Source organism: Oryctolagus cuniculus, chromosome 20 (genome assembly GCF_051225735.1).
Source record: "Oryctolagus cuniculus isolate XC-2025 breed Fujian yellow rabbit chromosome 20, ASM5122573v1, whole genome shotgun sequence".
NCBI classification, from domain to species: Eukaryota; Metazoa; Chordata; class Mammalia; order Lagomorpha; family Leporidae; genus Oryctolagus; species Oryctolagus cuniculus.
This window is the reverse complement of record NC_142886.1, coordinates 10,208,809-10,228,148: the sequence shown is the minus strand read 5'-3', so window position 1 is coordinate 10,228,148 and position 19,340 is coordinate 10,208,809. Positions and strand designations below refer to the sequence as shown.

At 49.1% G+C, this 19,340-nt stretch overlaps 1 protein-coding gene across 13 annotated transcripts in view; it reads left to right on the top strand.

The window, feature by feature from the left end:
- Positions 1–17,774, top strand: part of PPP1R36 (protein phosphatase 1 regulatory subunit 36) — a 33,637-nt gene extending 15,863 nt beyond the window's left edge. For 5 of the 13 annotated variants that reach the window (XM_051826115.3, XM_089322840.1, XM_070065049.2 and 2 more), the window contains 6 exons: positions 1,863–1,961; positions 9,310–9,444; positions 15,120–15,162; positions 16,153–16,331; positions 16,420–16,596; positions 17,410–17,774. In XM_051826115.3, the coding sequence (XP_051682075.3) occupies positions 1,863–1,961; positions 9,310–9,444; positions 15,120–15,162; positions 16,153–16,331; positions 16,420–16,596; positions 17,410–17,593 (817 nt within the window). In that variant the 3' untranslated portion in view covers positions 17,594–17,774. Of the gene's footprint in view, positions 1–1,862; positions 1,962–5,068; positions 5,301–9,309; positions 9,445–13,560; positions 13,785–15,119; positions 15,163–16,152; positions 16,332–16,419; positions 16,597–17,409 lie in introns of those variants that run through there. The other 8 variants (XM_089322842.1, XM_089322841.1, XM_051826111.3 and 5 more) reach the window with 5 other exon arrangements.
- The last annotated feature ends 1,566 nt before the right edge of the window (positions 17,775–19,340 follow it).

The window sequence follows — 19,340 nt, the reverse complement described above, 5'->3', positions numbered from 1 at the left end:
AGCAGCAGAAGATGGCCCAAGTCCTTGGGCTCCTGCACCCACGTGGGAGACGGATCGGTGCAGCTCCAGCCATTTCGGCCATTTGGGGAGTGAACCAGTGAATGGAAGACCTCTCTGCCTCTACCTCTCTCTCTGTGTGTGTGTGTAACACTACCTTTCAAATAAATAAAATAAATCTTAAAAGAAAAAAGTATGCCAGAATAAGAAGTTCCATTTGGGCATAGAGAGAAGACAACAAAAGTCGTGTGAGAAGAACAGTTAGAAAGACGACAATGACTTCTAGTGAAAAACACCTGAGACAGCATTGTATGTCCGCCCAGTCTCTGGCGAGAAAAATGTTCCAGTGATTTCACTCTACTGCCAGCATTTTTCTTTTTTTTCTTTTCCCTTTTTTTTTTTTTTTTTTTTTTTGACAGGCAGAGTGGACAGTGAGAGAGAGAGACAGAGAGAAAGGTCTTCCTTTTGCTGTTGGTTCACCCTCCAATGGCCGCTGTGGCCGGTGCACCGCGCCGATCCGATGGCAGGAGCCAGGTGCTTCTCCTGGTCTCCCATGGGGTGCAGGGCCCAAGGACTTGGGCCATCCTCCACTGCACTCCCTGGCCACAGCAGAGAGCTGGCCTGGAAGAGGGGCAACCGGGACAGAATCCGGAGCCCCGACTGGGACCGGGACTAGAACCCCGTGTGCCGGCGCCGCAAGGCGGAGGATTAGCCTAGTGAGCCGCGGCGCCGGCCATACCGCCAGCATTTTTCAAAGACGTCAATACCCACCCATAAGGGCCTGGCTAAATAACTTGGGAGATACGGAGCACTCTCTTCAGCTGTTGATAAGACAGGGAGAATCTGTACCAAGTGTCACAGGGGTCCAGGTCGCACAAGCAAAGAATGGTGTCTATAGCATCATCCCACTGACGGCCAGAAGGAGACATGTGTCAGCCTATGCTGCCGAGGGAGGGTGTGGTGTGTGACTGCCCGCTTTAGAAATCCTAGGGCGTCTTCACATCAAACTCCCAAAAGTGGCTGCCACTAGGAAGGCGGATGGTGATGAAGACATGAGAGAAGAGCCTATTAACTTGGTACATTTACGTACTTAATTAAAAAATTTTAAAGGGGCCAGCACTTTCACTTTATAAAGGTTTTTATTAGGCGACATATTTTCATTGTTCAAAAACCGCTTCTAGGGACCAGCGCTGTGGTATAGCAGATAAAGCCACTGCTTGCAGTGCAGGCATCCCTTATGGATGCCGGTTCAAGTCCAGCTGTCCCACTTCTGATCCAGCTCTCTGCTATGGCCTGGGGAAGCATAAGATGGCCCAAGTGCTTGGGCTCCCGCACCCCCATGGGAGACCTGGAAGAAGCTCAAGATCTGCCCAGCTTCCACCATTGTGGTCATCTGGGGAGCATTACAGAGGCAGAGACAGAGAGAGAGAGGAAGAGAGGTCTTCCACCTGCTGGTTCAGTCTCCAAATGACCGCAGTGGCTGGAGCTGGGCTGGTCCAAAGCCAGGAGCCAGGAGCTTCTTCCTGGTCTTCCACACTGGTGCAGGGACCTAAGGACTTGGTCCACCTTCCACTGCTTTCTCAGCACATTAGTAGGGAGCTGGATCAGAACTGGAGCAGCTGGGACTGGAACCAGCACCCGTATGAGATGCCAGTGCTGCAGGTGCCGGCTTTACCTGCTCTGCCACAGCGCTGGCCCCAGTTGGTGGAATTTTAAATGGCCAACTAATTGTGCACAAGGCACAATGAAACATTTCTACTTATTCTTTTGCTGTGTGCCCATGTTTTTTTTTTTTTTAATGTGAAACCTTATATTTGAATTATGTGAATGTTTATGTATTTTCTTTTTTTAATATCTCCTCACAGGAATAAGAGTCTTGACAATTTCCTCATGGCATTATTGTACTACTTAGCATATTACTTGGAAAAAAACTCACTGGAAAAGAAACCCAAAAGCTATATGGTGTAAGTAAGATTTCATAATGTACTTTGGACTCTTATCACACCAGTATTTTTTTAAAAGATTTTATTTATTTGAGAAGTAGAGTTATAGACAGTGAAAGGTAGAGATAGAAAAATCTTCCACCCACTGGTTCACTCCCCAAATGGCCACAATGGCTGGAGCTGAGCTGATACGAAGCCAGGAGCCAGGAGCTTCTTCTGGGTCTCCCACACGGGTGCAGGGGCCCAAGCTTGGGCCATCCTCCACTGCTTTCCCAGGCCATAGTAGAGAGCTGGATCGGAAGTGGAGCAGCTGGGACTAGAACCAGTGCCCATATGGGATGCCTGCACCACAGGCAGAGGATTAACCCACGGTGTCACAGCACCAGCCCCGTGGCCGGTATCAAAACTAATTATTGTCTTAGGTAGAGATGATTATAACTTTTTTTTTTAAAAAAAGATTTATTTTATTTATTTGAAAGACAGCATTACAGAGAGAGGTAGAGACAGAGAGAGAGAGAGGTCTTCCATCTGCTGGTTCAACTCCCCAGATGGCCGCAAAAGCTGGAGCTGTGCCGATCCGAAGCCAGGAGCCAGCAGCTTCTTCTGGGTCTCCCACATGGGTGCAGGAGCCCAAGGCCTTGGGCCATCTTCTACTGCTTTCCCAGGCCATAGCAAAAAGCTGGATGGGAAGAGGAGCAGCTGGGTCTTGAACTGGTGCCCATATGGGATGCCGGCACTGCAGGCACTAGCTTTACCCACTACGCCACAGCACCAGCACCCCCTAATAAATATTTTTAAAGTCACTTTCACATATATATTTTTATATTTAAAAAAAATGCTTCATTTTATTCGTTTGAAAGGCAGTTACACACACACACACACACACACAGAGAGAGAGAGAGAGAGAATCTTCCATCTGCTGGATTACTCCCTAAATGCCTGTAACAGGCAAGTCTTGGGTGCTTTGAAGCCAGAAGCCTGGAACTCCATCTGGGTGTCCCACATGGGTGGCAGGGGCCCAAGCCCTTCAGCCGTCTTCCCCTCTCATTGCATTAGCAGGAAGCTGCATCAGAAACAGAGCAGCCAAGGCTCAAACCCACACTCCAGTATTGGGTGCTTAACCTACTGCACCACAACACCACCTTCTGCTTCTTTTTAATACTGATGTATAGAGGCCGGCGCTGTGGCACAGCGGGTTAAAGCCCTGGCCTGAAGTGCCGGCATCCTGTATGGGTGCCAGTTCTAGTCCCAGCTGCTCCTCTTCCGATCCAGCTCTCTGCTATGGCCTGGGAAAGCAGTAGAAGATGGCCCAAGTCCTTGGGCCCCTGCACCCACGTGGGAGACCAGGAGGAGGCTCCTGGCTTAGGATCGGCGCAGCTCTGGCCGTTGCAGCCATCTGGGGAGTGGACCAGTGGATGGAAGACCTCTCTCTCTCTGTCTCTCCTTCTCTCTCTGTGTAACTCTGACTTTCAAATAAATAAATAACTCTTAAAAAATAAACTGATATATAAGAATCATACATATTTATGGAGTACCATCTGGTGTTTCAATACTTGTAGACCTTGAGTAAAATTCAAATCAGGATAAACATATCCCATCTCACATAGTTACCATTTCTTCCAGTGAAAACCTTCAAAATCCTTTAGGTGAAATTAATTTTAATAGCATGTTTTATTTAACTCAGGTATCCAGAAATTTGATCATTGCAACATGTTGTCAACACTGGGAAGTTATTAATGATCTATTTTACTTTTCTTGTAATAAATCTGGGAGACCAGGTGTCTATTTTATTCTTTTTTAAAATTTTTTTATTATTTGACAGGCAGAGTTATAGATAGAGAGAGACAGAGAGATAGGTCTTCCTTCTGTTGGTTCATTCCCCAAATGGCCGCTACGGCTGGTGCTGCGCCAATCTGAAGCCAGGAGCCAGGTGCTTCTTCCTGGTCTCCCATGCGGGTGCAAGGCCCAAGCACTTGGGCCATCCTCCACTGCCTTCCCGGGCCACAGCAGAGAGCTGGACCAGAAGAGGAGCAGCCGGGCTGGGACTAGAACCTGGCGCCCATACGGGATGCCAGCACCGCAGGTGGAGGATTAACCAAGTGAGCCACGGCGCCGGCCCTTTTTTTTTCTTTTCAAAACTGCTGCCAGATACATCTGTTTTTCAAACTGCTTGACTGCATACAAGGGCTTTGCATTTTCAAACAGTCTGCAGGGACAAGTTAATGGTTCTCTCCAGCATTCCTGCGAGCAAAACATCACTGGGTTGGCGCCACACACGCTGGGGAGGGCATTCCGGGCACATGGAAAGTTCCTTGGCTTCCAAAAGGTCACCAATGCCGGGCGCCATTGTTCTGCTCCGGACTCTGAGTTGCCAGATTCTTGCCCCGGGTGTGCTTCTCAGAGCCACTTCTGCCTAGAGCAGTTAAATTCTGTCAAAGCCGCCTAAGAAACCTCGGGTTTTTCTGCCGTCATGTGGAATGCCATTTTGGACAAATCCACTAATTTTTGTAATTCTTGGCTTTTCTTACTAGATATTTACAAACCGTTTAGCAAGAACTGCATAAGCACAAAAACATTCAAACAACATCTGGACTTGCACTGCTTGGTAGGGTAGCCAGTAGCCACACTGGTTACTGAGCTCCTGCTGGGGCTAGCCTGGGTCAAGATGTGTTTAAAGAATATAAATAGGGAGACTGGCGCCGTGGCACAGCAGGTTAAGCCTCGCCTGTAGTGCTGGCATCCCATATGGGTGCCAGTTCTAATCCTGGCTGTTCCTCTTCCAATCCTGCTCTCTGCTGTGGCCTGGGAAAGCAGTGGGAGATGGCCCAAGTCCTTAGGCCCCTGCACCCACATGGGAGACTAGGAAGAAGCTCCTGGCTCCTGACTTCGGATTGGCACAACTCTGGCCGTTGTGGCCATTTGGGGAGTGAACCAGTGATGGAAGATGGAAGACACCCACACACACACTGTCTGTAACTCTACCTCTCAAATAAATAAATAAAAACCTTAAAAAAAAAGAATAAAAATAGGGGCCAGTGGTTTGAGGTAGCAGGTAAAGCCACCACCTGCAGTGCTGGCATCCCATATGGGCACCAGTTCAAGACCCGGCTGCTCCTCTTCTGATCCAGCTCTCTGCTGTGGCCTGGGAAAGCAGTAGAAGATGGCCCAAGTCCTTGGGCCTCTGCACCTGCGTGGGAGACCTGGAAGAAGCTCCTGGCTCCTGCGCAGCTCCAGCCATTGCAGCCAATTGGGGAGTGAACCAGCGGATGGAAGACCTCTCTCTGTCTCTCTCTCTGCTTCTCCTTCTCTCTCTGTGTAACTCTGACTTTCAAATAAATCTTCTTTTTGAAAAAAAAAAAACTTTGGGGACCAAGCCTTTAATACATGCCCCTTTGGGAGACAGTCAATATCCAAACTGTTGCATTGACCCAGTACTGGGCATGTGGGAAAAAAAACCCATAGCCTGGAGGAAGAGAGCAGATAGGGCTGGAGAGAGATGTCAGAGGCCGCCGGCTTGGGTTTTGAAAAGCCCTCATTCTGGAAGCGGTAGCCTCATTCCCATTTGATAGCTGGAAAAACTTGGTCTCCAGGAGGTTCGGGAGTTTGTTGGAGAGGACATAGCAGCTGCTGGTGGGACTGAGATTTGAACCCAGGTCTGTCTAAAAGCCTCTGCCTTCCAGCTGTACAGTGTGTCTTATACCCACTCCCAACCCCCTCTGCTCTCTTTTCTAGAGTCGAGCCATTCATCCTTAGGATTTGAAGCTTCTGAACAAAGGCACAATTATGTGTGGGCTTCAAACATCGTATCAGAAGCACTTTTCCAATTATTACCATCCTCACAATGGCAGTTGCACAAATTTCCAGCAAACCAATATATACGAATTGATAACCTATTAAGAGATAGTATACAATGGTGTTTCAGGGTACAGATTTTGATGCCTGGGTTAAATCTCACAGAGACCCACTGATATATCAGGTTAATAAATATCAAGTCTTTAAAATTTTCCTCTATTTTATATATTTTGGTGATTTCCACTTTTTCTAATAAATAACACCTTTACTGGATATTTTGTGTGTAAAATTTGCTCCCCAATTTTGAATGATTTTTTTTAGGGGAAAGGGTTTATTGGGGAGAACCCAGCAGACCAGAGGGAAGAGGTGAAGAGGGAGAAGGAGAGTAAGAGAGAAGGAGGAGGGAGGTGAGGAGAGAGGGGAGTGGGAGAAGAGAAGAGGAGGCTAGAGAGAGAGAAGAGAGAAGCCAAGAGAGACGAGAGGAGGAGAGGAGAGCAGATGAGAGGAGCCCAGCTTGAATGATTTTTTTAATTTATTTTTTTGAAATAAGTTACACAGAGAGAGAAGAGGTAGAGAGAGAGAGGGAACAAGGTCTTCCATCTGCTGGTTCACTCCCCAGATGGCCGCAATGGCTGGAGCTGTGCCGATCCGAAGCCAGGAGCTTCTTCCAGGTCTCCCACATGGCTGCAGGGGCTCAAGCACTTGAACCATCCTCCTCTGCTTTCCCAGGCCATTAGCAGAGAGCTGGATAGGAAGTGGAGCTGCCGAGACCCAAACCGGTATCCATATGGGATGCTGGCACTGAGGGGGCAGCTTTACCTGCTACATCATAGCGCCAACCCTGGATGATCGTTTTCTTAAAGAATAAATTTCCATGCGAGAGATTATTGGGTCAAAATTTATGATCATTCTCATGTTTCTTAAAATTATTTTCCAGCTTTTTTACACCATTGTTCTGTTGTCAGTAATATATAAATATATCAGTTTCAACAAAATTTTATCAGTGTTATCATTTGCATTTTTAAAGATTTATTTATTTATTTGAGAGTCAGAGTTACAGAGAGGGTGGGGGGAGAGACAGAGAGAGAGAGAGAGATCTTCCATCCCCTTGTTCACTCCCTAAAAGGTCACAACAGCTGGAGCTGGGCTGTTCTGAAGCCAGGAGCTAGAAGCTTCTTCCGGGTCTCCCACATGGGTGCAGGGACCCAAGCATTTGAACCATCCTCCTCTGCTTTCCCAGGCCATTAGCAGAGAGCTGGATAGGAAGTGGAGCAGCCAGGACTTGAACTGGTGCCCTTACGGGATGCCGGCACCACAGGCGGAGGCTTTACCTACTACACCACAGACCCGGCCCCAGCCGCTTGCATTTTTAAAGACCAGTGTCTCGGGCGTATTTAAGGCCGTGTTGCAGAATGAAGTGGAAAGAGAAGCAGAGGAGGAGGGATGGCTTTTACAGACAGAATTGCTGCAGCCACATCAGCTTGGACTCTGCATTTGCATCTGAGTCAGCTTCCCTAGCCTAGATTATTTTAATAACCTATAATTATTTTAATAATATTATTTTTAATAATCTCCGGCAGGATCACACTGCAGAAGTCTTGTAGAATTAGCCTTCAGCCATGGTGTCAGCCAAGAACAGCTTTGTCTTCTAGAAAGTTCGTTTGCAATTCGATGGGTGGTGGGGCTGTGTTTTCACAGGGGAGCCGGGTTATGTTACTGATGCCCGGGGTTCCCACAGTGATTGATAACCCATACCTGCCTCCCCCAGTGAGCCCAGCTAAACACAGAACCAAAGGTGGGCCCGTGGCCGCAGCCCCAAGCGCAGGCTTTGTGGTGACACCAGGACCACAGCCAGTGCTGCCGAGGCAAGGTATCAGGAAAATTGGAAAATTGAGACAGCCAGCCCTCAACAACCAGTTGAGTCATTTGTTGGTTGAACTGCTCTATGGGAACTAGGACTACCCGGATGTGACACTGGGGACCTAGGGACGGGGCGACCGCCTGGCAGTCGCAGTGTGGGTTAATCCACCACACCCCTCATCACGGTACCTGGGTTTGATTGCCATCTCCAGCTCCTGAATTCAGTTTCCTGCTGATGCAGACCCTGGCAGGCAGCGGGTGATGGCCCAAGTGACTGTTAGTTTTTTTGCACTTTAAGATTCAAAGAAGGCAAGGAGGCAGCTAGTTAAATGGAAAAGACTTTATTTGGGGCCGGCGTTGTGGCATAATGGGTTAGGCTGCTGCCTGCAATGCTGGCATCCTATAGGGTCACTGGTTCAAGTCCCCGCTGCTCCACTTCCAATCCAGCTCCCTGCTGATGCACCTGAGAAAGCAGCAGAGGATGGCCCAAGTCCTGAGGCCCCTGCCCCCATGTGGGGGACCCAGATGAGGGGCTCCTGGCCTAGGTCTGGCCCAGCCCTGGCTGTTGAGGCTGTTCTGTCTCTCGGTCTCTCTCTGTGACTCTGCCTTTCAAATTAAATCTTAGAGAGAGAGTCGGGGTGGGGGCAGGGGTGGGGGCAGGGGGTCGGGCCCGCTGGGCACAGGGCAGGGTTGAAGCCAGGCTTCACTGGTGTGCTCAGATGCTTGTTGGGGGAAGTGCAGGGCGCCACAGGGACCCTGCAGGCGGATGGGCCAGCAGAAGGCTGCCTGGTGATGTTTGCAGTGCTTGTCTTAGCAGCTGGGAATGCCCAGAGCAAGAAGCGCCTCCCTAGCCTTCAGAGTCCCTATCTGCACCCAGCTTCATCGGCCCTGAGGCTTCAGTGGCCTAAATAGGTTCTCGCACTGATTGGGTTCCTGTCGCCCATGTGGAAGACCTGGCTTGCGCGCCTCGCTCCTGGCTTCAGCGCAGCCCCTGCCACTGTGGGCATTTAGGGAGTGAATCGGTATAGGTGGAGTCTAATAAGTTCATTAACACAAATTTTATAAAATTTAAAATTAAGGACAGGCCGGCACCGCGGCTCACTAGGCTAATCCTCCGCCTTGCGGCACTGGCACACCGGGTTCTAGTCCTGGTCGGGGTGCCGGATTCTGTCCCGGTTGCCCCTCTTCCAGGCCAGCTCTCTGCTGTGGCCAGGGAATGCAGTGGAGGATGGCCCAAGTGCTTGGGCCCTGCACCCCATGGGAGACCAGGAAAAGCACCTGGCTCCTGGCTCCTGGCTCCTGCCTTCGGATCAGCGTTGTGTGCCGGCCGCAGCGTGCTGGCCGCGGCGGCTATTGGAGGGTGAGCCAATGGCAAAAGGAAGACCTTTCTCTCTGTCTCTCTCTCTCTCTCACTGTCCACTCTGCCTGTCAAAAAATAAAAAAATAAAATAAAAATTAAGGACACATAGCATTAAGTAATAACAGATATATAAAACAGTAGAAATTCTCCGTAAACCCGAGATGCCGAGTCCAGTGATTAAGTCGCAAGGGGCTTTGAGGATTTTTCCTGCCACAGCTCAGGTGAGTTCATCGGGAAAGTGAGGTCTGTGGGCTCACTTGTGTCTCTCATGATCATAGCTGACGGCGCTGACGTTTCTGCGGACCCTGATAGGCATTTGCCGAGGTTAACGCACAGTGTCTTTTTCCGCACCCGCAGAGGCCTTGTGGAGAAAAAAGAGATGGAGCTGGCTGCGAGTAAGTTGGAAGCAGCGCAGAGATACCTGGCGCAGAAGTACTGTGTCCTCGTCCTGGGCCTGGGCATGCCGGACAAGCACCACATGTCCTGTGGGAAGTAAGCCAGCGCCCAGGGCCCTCCCTCCGCCCCACTGTGCCCGGCTCTTCCCAAAGGTCGCGGGAAATGCGGGTTCTGAAGACACCACACTTGGATTTCCGTGTTTTTCCCCTACCACAGTGAACCTGTCTTTCCATCCCATTTCTCCATGAACTTTTTTTTTTTAGATTTTATTTATTTATTTGAGGGGCAGAGTTACAGACAGACAGAGGGAGAGACACAGAGAGAAAGGTCTTCCATCTGCTGGTTCATCCCCCAAATGGCCACATCGGCTGGAGCTGGGCTTATCCGAAACCAGCAGTCAGGAGCCAGGAGCCTCCTCTGGGTTTCCCTCATAGATGCAGGGGGCACTCGGGCCATCTTCTGCTACTTTCACAGGCCATAGCAGAGAGCTGGGTCAGTAGTGGAGCAGCTGGGACTCGAACCGGCCCCCATATGGGATGCCAGCACTGCAGGTGGCGGCTTTACCTGCTACGCCACAGCGCCGGTCCAGAGATCCCACTTTCATCTAATTTTTGGTACTCTAGAGAAAGTGTCCCATTTTTCTTGTCCAGAATACCTGAACTCAGGTGAGACTCTGTCCTAAACACCTGTGATGTCTCCTTTGAGAGAGCAGAAGTGGATTTGGAAGGAACCCCAGAATCTCCAATGATGGTTTAGAAACTGCACTGTATGGCAGTGAGTACCTCAGCCTCTCAGCCAGGAGGGGCTCCTGCTGCCTTGCAGGGAGTAGGGGCTGGGGGGTGGGGGAGGCAAGTGAGCGGCCAGTGTGGTCCTAAGGGGACTGCATGGCTCCGTCCCTTTCGCTGCCTAGTGTGCAGCACCCTGGTTGTGAGTACCACCTGCTAAGCGGTGCTTATGAGATGACTTTGTCTGTGGGAAGACAACTTTGCAGCAGCAGTTTCTATGCTATTGCAATTAGAATGCAAAAAGGAGGATGCTGGTGTTGGGGCACAGTGAGTTAAGGAGCCACCTGTGACAATGGCAATCTGAGACCTGGCTGCTGCACTTCCCATCCAGCTCCCTGCTAATGCACCTGGGAAAGCAGTGGAAGATGACCCAAGTACCTGGGCCCCTGATACCCATGTGGGAGACCAGGATGGAGTTTTTGGCTCCTGGCTTTCGTCTGGTCATTGTGGCCATTTGTGGAGTGAACCAGCTAATGGAAGCTCGCTCTCTCTCTCTCTCTGTCAAATAAATAATTAAATCTTTTAAAAAAAATTATTAAAAAGAGCCTCATGACAGGACTGTTTGGGGTCACAGGACAGAAAGCTCCAGTCCTCAAACCACAGTCTCCTCTGAGCAGGTTCACAGCAGCCTAAGATCTGCATCATGCATCTTCGCCACAGCTAGGATTTTTTTTTAACTCAGTAGATGAATCTAATGCACGATGTATTTGTCTCCACATTCCCAATCTTTTCTTTCTTATTTTTTAAAGATTTGTTTATTTAATTTGAAAGTCAAAGTTACAGAGACAGACAGACAGACAGATCTTCTATCTGCTGGTTCACTCCCCAAATGGCCACAACAGCTGTAGCTGGGCTAGACAGATACCAGGAGCTTCTTCCAGGTCTCCCAAGTGGGTGCAGAGCCCTAAGCACTTGGGTCAACTTCTGCTGCTTTTCCCAGGCCATAGCAGAGAGCTGGATCGGAAGTGGAGCAGCCAGGACTCGAACCGGCGCCCATATGGGATGCTGGCACTGCAGGCAGCAGCTTTACTTGCTTTGCCACAGCACTGGCCCCTTCCCCACCTTTTCAGAGTGTGTATACAGCTCTGTCAATGGGCATACACATGCAGTCATTCACATGTACGTTTTCCTTGCCCACGTTTTCTGTGTACTTTCTATTATTCTTATATGATCTCTCTTAGAACTTTGAATGGCAGCTGTCATTATTCTGTCATGTCATACTGTCATTTATTTAACCATTCTTTTTGTGTACATTGGTGTGCTTTCATTTTTTTCTGTCTTATAATATTTCTGCATTCAATATCTACATAAATTACTTCATTTGGGCAATTTCTTTTTTTTAAAGATTTATTTATTTATTTGAAAGGCAGAGTTGCAAAGAGGCAGAGGCAGAGAGAGAGAGAGAGAGAGAGAGAGGTCTTCCATCGGCTGGTTCACTCAGAGCTGGGCTGGTCCGAAACTAGCTCCCTCCAGGTCTCCCACATGGGTGCGTGGGCCCAAGCACCTGGGCCATCTTCTACTGCTTTCCCATAGCAGAAAGCTGGATCAGAAGTGGAGCAGCTGGGTCTTGAACCGGCGCCCTTATGGGATGCTGGCACTGCGGGTGGTGGCTATACCCGCTACACCACAGCGCCAGCCCCCATTTGGGCAATTTCTTCATGGCCTGCTACCCAGATTATATTTACCTAGAAGGCACATGCTGTTTTGCAGCTCTGGATATGTAGTGCCAGATTGTTCTCCGGAAAGGCTAAAACATTTTGTTATCATTACCAATAAGCACCCTTACCTGTGTTGGGTTTTATTATTTTAACAATTTTGAAGTTTAAAAGTGCATAAAAATCCCAAACTCATTCTATCTGACTTTGAAAGCATTTGTGACGACAGCGACTGTGCTCTTTTTTTTGGTATGAAAGAATGTGTTGCCTGTTCATTTAGGGTTGACCATTTTCCAACTGGAAGCTGGCTTTTGTATAATCCCTCTGTATGTTCCTGTAGCAAGGATGGACCGGTTTTATAATGCTCCGTTCATTTGAGAGGCAGACGGGAGCTGATTCACTTCCCACATTCACACAACAGCCAGGGCTGGGGCCAGGCTGAAGCTGGAGGCCAGGGACTTAAGCCAGGTCTCCCAAGTGGGTGGCAGGGGCTGAGTGCTTGGCCCATCACCCGCTGCCTCCCTCAGTGCACATCAGCAGGAAGCTGGAATTGGGAGCAGATCTGAGTCTTCAGCCTCAGCATTGGATGTTGGCTGCCATTGTCTTAACCGGCATCTTAACTACTAGCCTAATGCTCACCTTGGCCTAGTAAAGGCCATATCCCATATGGGTGCCGGTTTGAGTCCTGGCTGCTCCACTTCTGATCCAGCTCTCTGCTATGGCCTGGGAAAGCAGTGGAAGATGGTCCAAGTGCTTGGGCTCGTGCACCCACGAGAGAGACCTGGGAGAAGCTCCTGGCTCCTGGCTTTGGATAGGCGCAGCTCTGGCCGTTGCAGCCATCTGGGGAGGGAACCAGTGGATGGAAGACCTCTCTCTCTCTCTCTCTCTCTCAGCCCCCGGCCTTCTCTCTGTATTTCTGCCTTTCAAATATAAATAAATAAATCTTAAAAAAGCTAATTCTAGGGGCAAACATTTGACCTAGCGGGTAAGAAGCCAGTTGGGACACCTGATCCCATATCAGAATGCCTGGGTTCAATCCCCAGTCCATCTCCTGATTCCAGCTTCCTGCTAACACAGACCCTGGAAGAGAGTGGTCATAGCCCAGGTGATTGTGTCCCTGGCACCCACAAGAGAGATCTGGATCGGGTTCCTGGCCCTTGGTTTCAACCCTAGGGTTGCTCCAGCCATTGTAGGCATTTGGGAAGTGAATCAGTACCTGTCCTTTGCCCTCTGTCTTTCAAATGAAAATAATAATGATAATTTCACTTCCTGTACTTAATGTCAACTCACATACACATTACAAACTGACTTGGGATTTTAAAAACTATAAATAATTATGCCACAAGGAAATATTTTATCATATTGCTTGGATTCCTGAGTACATGAGGGTACTTCATAAAATTTGTGGAAAATGAGAGAGGAAGATAAGCTTATTTTGATGTACACATAGTTTTCTAATAATGAGTGTTCCCCAGGGACTCTTTGAAATTCCCATGTATGTGACCTGAGCCACAACTTGAGTTTCTTCAGCTGTAAATGGGAATAACAACACTGGTGACCTCAAAGGGAAACCACAAGGACCAGGTGCAGCGATAAATGAGAAGGGCCAGCATAGCATTTGGCATCCAGTCTGTACCCAGTGTAGCTCTTGCCTTAATTCTTTGTTGAAGACTTGCAGTTGGGGCTGGCACTGTGGTTTAGCGGGTTAAAACCCCAGCCTGCATCCCATATGAACGCCAGTTTGAGTCCCAGCTGTTCCACTTCCCATCCAGCTCCCTGCTAATGCACCTGAGAAAGCAGCAGAGGATGGCCTAAGTCCTTGGGCCCCTGCACCTGCGTGGGAGACCTGGAAGAAGCTCCTGGCTCCTGGCTTTGGATTGGCACAGCTCTGGCCATTGAGGCCATTTGGGGAGTGAACCAATGAATGGAAGACCTCTCCCTCTCTCTCTCTGTAACTCTACCTTTCAAATAAATAAAATAAATCTTAAAAAAAAAATGCTTGCACTTGAGGACATTAGTGTATAGTTAAGAGTGTGAAGGAAGAGAGAACAGGTCCCAGCAAATGCTGAGCCGCCTCATCAGCCTCACACCCATAAGTGACTGGCTAGTTTGGGTTCCTACAGGCAAAGTGAAGAGGTGATAGGTTTTGAGGGGTTTGGGTTTGTGGATGGCTCTGGAGAGCCCAGTCCCAGGGCCAGTCCCAGGAGTCACGGTTACTGCAAGGAAGACCCACGCCTGCAAAAGCAGCAGCAGAACCCGAGTGCTCGGGCTAGCTCTGGCCCACGGGACAGGTCAAGTGACTGCAGGCGCATAGCCACCTTCCAGGCCTGCCTGCTTCCCTAAAGCTGGGGTCGGAACTGGCATGGCCTATGTTGAGAGGAGAAACAGTCTCTCTCAGTGTGTCCAGACCAGTACAATGCTCTTGGGCCTGAATTTGGGTTGCAAGGACTCTTGGGGAAATTTCTGTCCTTACGAGATAAGGTGCAAGTCAGCCTATTGATGGCATGATATAGAATTTTGTCCATTTTGTGTGTTCCTTTTTTTAAAAGTTGTGTGTATGTGTTTGTGTGTGTGTGTGTACATATATGTATAGTTAAAAGACAGGGAGAGAGAGAGAGAGAGAGACAGGGATTATCCACCCACTGGCTAATTCCCCAAATGGCTGTAACAGTTCACACTAGGCCAAGCAGAAGCCAGAAATCACAGACTCTATCCGGGTCTCCCACATGGGTGGCAGGGACTCAAGCACTTGGGCCATCACCTGCTGCTTCCCAGGTGCATTAGCAGGGAGCCGGCTTAGACGTGGAGTAGTTGGGACTCCAACCAGCACCCTGGTATGGGGTGCAGGCATCCCAAGTGGCAGATGGACCCCCTGAACCACAATGCCTGCCTTGCATGGCTGTTGCTTTTACACCCAGCAACCACAGTCGTCACTGAAGATTTCTTCTCCTTCACTGGGACTTACCCTCTGGTTCTGTGCTGCCAAACCCTCCTGATATTTCACATCACCTCTTGGTCGCTTTTCCACTGCCTTTCCTCCCGGCATTCCCCTCCCCAGCAGCATGGGCAGGGACGCGCTTCCTCACTGTACCCAGTCTGTAGAATCAGCACACCATTTGATCGTGCCCTCTAAGGGTTTCGTTTGGAGTAACCAAGGCAGTTGAATAAGGTGTTGAGACTCCTTATCGATGCCATTTGATAGCTTTGATGCGGCTAACTAGACTTGGGGCCGGAGGTGACGATCCCACAATCGGGGAAGATGGACAGGAGCCAGACCACTGGAAGACTGAACTTTCTCCTCACCCGAGAGTCATGCTTTGTTATTTTGTAGGGAGAAAATCTCAGATACGCAGAAAGACTGGAAATTCTTTGAGGTGAGTCACTTACATTTATATTTTTAATTTTCTTTAAGATGCCCACTTTTAAAAAAAAAGGATTTATTTATTCATTTGAAAGAGTTAGAGAAAGAGGAGGAAGAGGAAGAAAGAGAGGAAGAGAGGAGGAGAGAGATCTTCCATCTGCTGGTTCCACAATGGCCAGGCCAAAGTCAGGAGCTTCATCCAGGTCTCTCACATGGCTGCAGGGGCCCCAGCACTTGGACCATCCTCCGCTGCTTTCCCAGGCACATTAACAGGGAGCTGGATCAGAAGTGGAGTGGCCGGGATTCGAACTGGTACCCACATGGGATGCAGGCTGTGGCTTTGACCCACTGCTCCACAGTGCCAGCCGCTCACTTGCGTTTTAGAGCTTTTCTCTTTGGCAGGAAGCATGACATACAGCAGTAACCTGTACATTTTGTCAGGCACTCAGTTTTATTACATATCCTACCTGAAAAGGATGCTAATACACTAGATGCTGTGCCTTGAATTTTTTTTAAAGATGCATTTTTATTTATTTGAAAGACAGAGTTACAGAGAGAGGTAGAAGCAGAGAGAGGTCTTTCATCCGCTGGTTCACTCCCCAAATGGCCACAATGGCCAGAATTGAGCTGATCCGAAGCCAGGAGCCAGGAGCTTCCTCTGAGTCACCCACATGGGTGCAGGGGCCCAAGAATTTGAGGCATCTTCTACTGCTCTCCCAGGCCATAGCAGAGAGCTGGATCAGAAGAGGAGCAGCCGGGACTGGAACTGGCACTCGTATGGGATGCCGGCACTGCAGATTGGGGCTGTAACTCACTGCACCACAGCACCGGCCCCACCTTAATTTCTGATCTGATTTTTCCCCCTGCAAACGTGAGTAGGTGTTGGATTTCGCAGAGCTCTGCAGGAACATTGAGGAGCTGCCCCCCGCCGCGGCTTGCGTCTACATGGCAGTGTGACTTAGTGCGGCTGGGGAAGGTAATCCCTGCCTGCTTTCTGTTGCAGTGTTTTTACACTTTCTGCACGTATGTGGCTTGGGTTGTCTTCCGGCGTCAGCACTTGACAGAGATTGAGGAAGAGGTAGGACGGCTCTTCCGTACCAGCATGTTCAACATCCCTCGAAGAAAACGTGAGGACGAAGAATTAGGAGGGGAGAAGAAACGCATGACCTTCGTGCAGTTCAGGTATGACCTTCCGGTTTCCCTAAGCTGAAGCGGGGTTCTAGAAAGCAGGGCAAAGTGACCCACATGTCACCTCCTCCTCCCCTCGCAGGAGAATGATGGCAAAACGGCCAGCAATCAAGAAAGCCATCAATATGCGCTCCCCCGTCATGTCCACCCTGCTGCCCTCTCACCGGGAAAAAGCTCAGACTATCGTTGAGAAAAAGTATCTTCAAGTAGGCGCCAAACTCCCGGCTCAGACACACCTGGACTTTGTACCCCTGCCGAAGTAAGTGGTCCAAGGAGCAAGACAGGGTAGGCCTGTTGTGGCTTAGGCGGGGCGGGGGGCGGGGGGGCGCTGCCAGGTTTTGCAGGGATGAGAGCACCTGCCTCCCTACATTCCCCCTGCTCCTCCCCACCTGTCTCCCAGCCGGAGCATCCCTAGGCACCTCCGCCTAGACAAGAAAGACATTGCTGCAAGGTCGTGCCAGACTCCAAGGAGTTTGAGTTGGGAGGAGTGAGTCACAGACTTTATTTTTTTTTTAAGATTTATTTTATTTTTTTTATTTGAAAGACAGAATTACAGAGAGAGGTAGAGACAGAGAGAGAGGTCTTCCATCTGCTGGTTGACTCCCCAGATGGCTGCAATGGCCAGAGCTGCGTCAATCTGAAGCCAGGAGCTTCTTCTGGGTCTCCCACGTGGGTGCAGGGGCCCAAGGATTTGGGCCATCTTGTACTGCTATTCCAGGCCATAGCAGAGAACTAGATAGGAAGAGGAGCAGCCAGGATTCGAACCGGCGCCCATATGGGATGCCGGCGCTTCAGGCCAGGGTGTTAACCCGCTGTGCCGCAGCGCCAGCCCTAAGTCACAGACTTCCTAAGGAGGAGCTTTTTCTGCTATGCAAAAAATAGAAATGTTTTTGGGAAATGTGTAAGAATGCAGTGGAAGTTCACGGGAAATAGAACAGCTTTACAAAAACGGGCGTGTGTGTGCATGTGCGTGTGTTAGTCTTGGCTTTAGTGCACACACACACACATGCACAGAGGCGTGCCCACAGTCTTTGGCCTACTGCTTCATCTGTACCATTCATTCTTTTCACAGAGCTGGCATCTTGGGGGAGCCTCGGTCTCTGTTCAACCCGCACACCCTTCTCCCCCTTGAGCCTGAGGAGACCGTGAAGGCTGGGAGACACCCGTCCCTGATAGAGAGGAACAACATGAAGATTCAGGACACACTGCACTTGGTCATGAGGACCCTGTCTTCTCACACGCCCTACTCTAAGTAACCTGGGGTCTCCCGTCTCCGCAAGAGTCCCTGCGTTTGTAAATGAAGCACACGACCTTAGCCGCTTGATACGGGATGAGTATCATACTGTCAGTAAGCCTTCAAAAATGGCCCAAGTGTGCATCCTAAAGAACAGCTGTGGACGATTAAAGAATTCCAGAAAGCCATTGAAGAACTTAAAAGCACTTTGTCTCATTTTTGGTGGATTGTCTGTTACTTATTTCCCTCCTCGACTTCTGGGTAACTTTTTTTTAAAAACTACCTGGATGCCAGTGTTTTATTTTATTTTATTTTAAAGATTTATTTATTTATTTGGAAGTCAGAGTTACACAGAGAGAGAAGGAGAGGCAGAGAGAGAGAGAGAGAGAGAGTCTTCCATCTACTGGTTCCCTCCTCAGATGGCCACAATGGTTGGAGCTGCACCGATCCAAAACCAGGAGCCTGGAATTTCTTCCGGATCTTCCACATGAGTGTAGAGGCCCAAGGACTTGGGCCATCCTCTACTGCTTTCCCAGGCCATAGCAGAGAACTGGATTGGAAGTGGAGCAGCCGGGACTCGAACTGGCGCCCATATGGGATGTTGGTACCACAGGCAACAGCTTTACCCACTACGCCACAGCGCCAGCCCCTTGGGTAACTATTTAAGTTTAGTAGTGTCTTAGTGGACTGGTGAAAAAACATTTGTTTATTCATTTCTCAGTTGATCTTTGCCTTATGAGAGAGCATTCTGGGCATATATAAAAACAGATTTCCATTTAAAAAGGCAAACTAAAACATTTTAAACATGGAATCTTTTCCCTTGGCTATGTGAGGGAACTTCAAGAGGGTCACAGAAAATGAAGTTAAACGATAAGCTTACTTTAATGGAAAAGAGATTTTCAAAGGTGTCTCTCCTCCAGCTGGCTTCTTTTTAAAATTTTGTGTTTAATTTATTAGAGAGAGACAGACAGACCTACCCTCCCATCTACTGGCTTATTCCCCAAATGCCCAGGGGGCTGGAACTCAATCTGGGGCTCCCACCTTGTAGCAAGGACCCAAGGACTTGAGCCATCCCCTGCTGCCTCCCTGGGTGCCTGGTAGCAGGAAGCTGGAGTTGGAAGTAGAGCCAAGACTCAAACCCAGGTACTCCTCTATGGGATGTGAGCATCCCATTCAAGTCTTAACTGCTGTGCCAAACTCCCATTCCTGCACAAAACCTTTAAAATCCATGCATACACGAAGTCTTTAATAAGTTACTAGAAAATTCATGTCATGAAAAAGCTAGGTATGGATTTCAAATTTTTTGTACCAGATTAAACTTATCTTTTACATAAATTTTCCATGAACTTCTGAAATACCTGTGTGTGTGTGTGTGTGTGTGTATGTGTGTGTGAGAGAGAGATTGAGAGAGATTGAGAGAGAGAGAGAGAGAGAGAGAGAGAGAGAGTATGTCTTTCATATCAGTCAGGGCTGGATTTGAGAGCATTTATATATTTTATATTGTGATACCAGTAATAAAGTTCATGGAAAAATGAAATTAAAAGACAAATGGGGGGGGGGGGTCGGTGTTGTGGCACACAGCGGGTTAAGCCACTGCCTGCAAAGTCTGAATCCCATGTGGACGCTGGTTCGAATCCTGGCTGCTTCACTTCCAATCCAGCTCCCTACTAATGTACCTGGGAAAGTAGCGGGAGACAGCACAAGTGCTTGGGCCCCTGCACCCACGTGGGAGACTTGGGAGAAGCTCCTGGCTCCTGGCTTTGGCCTGG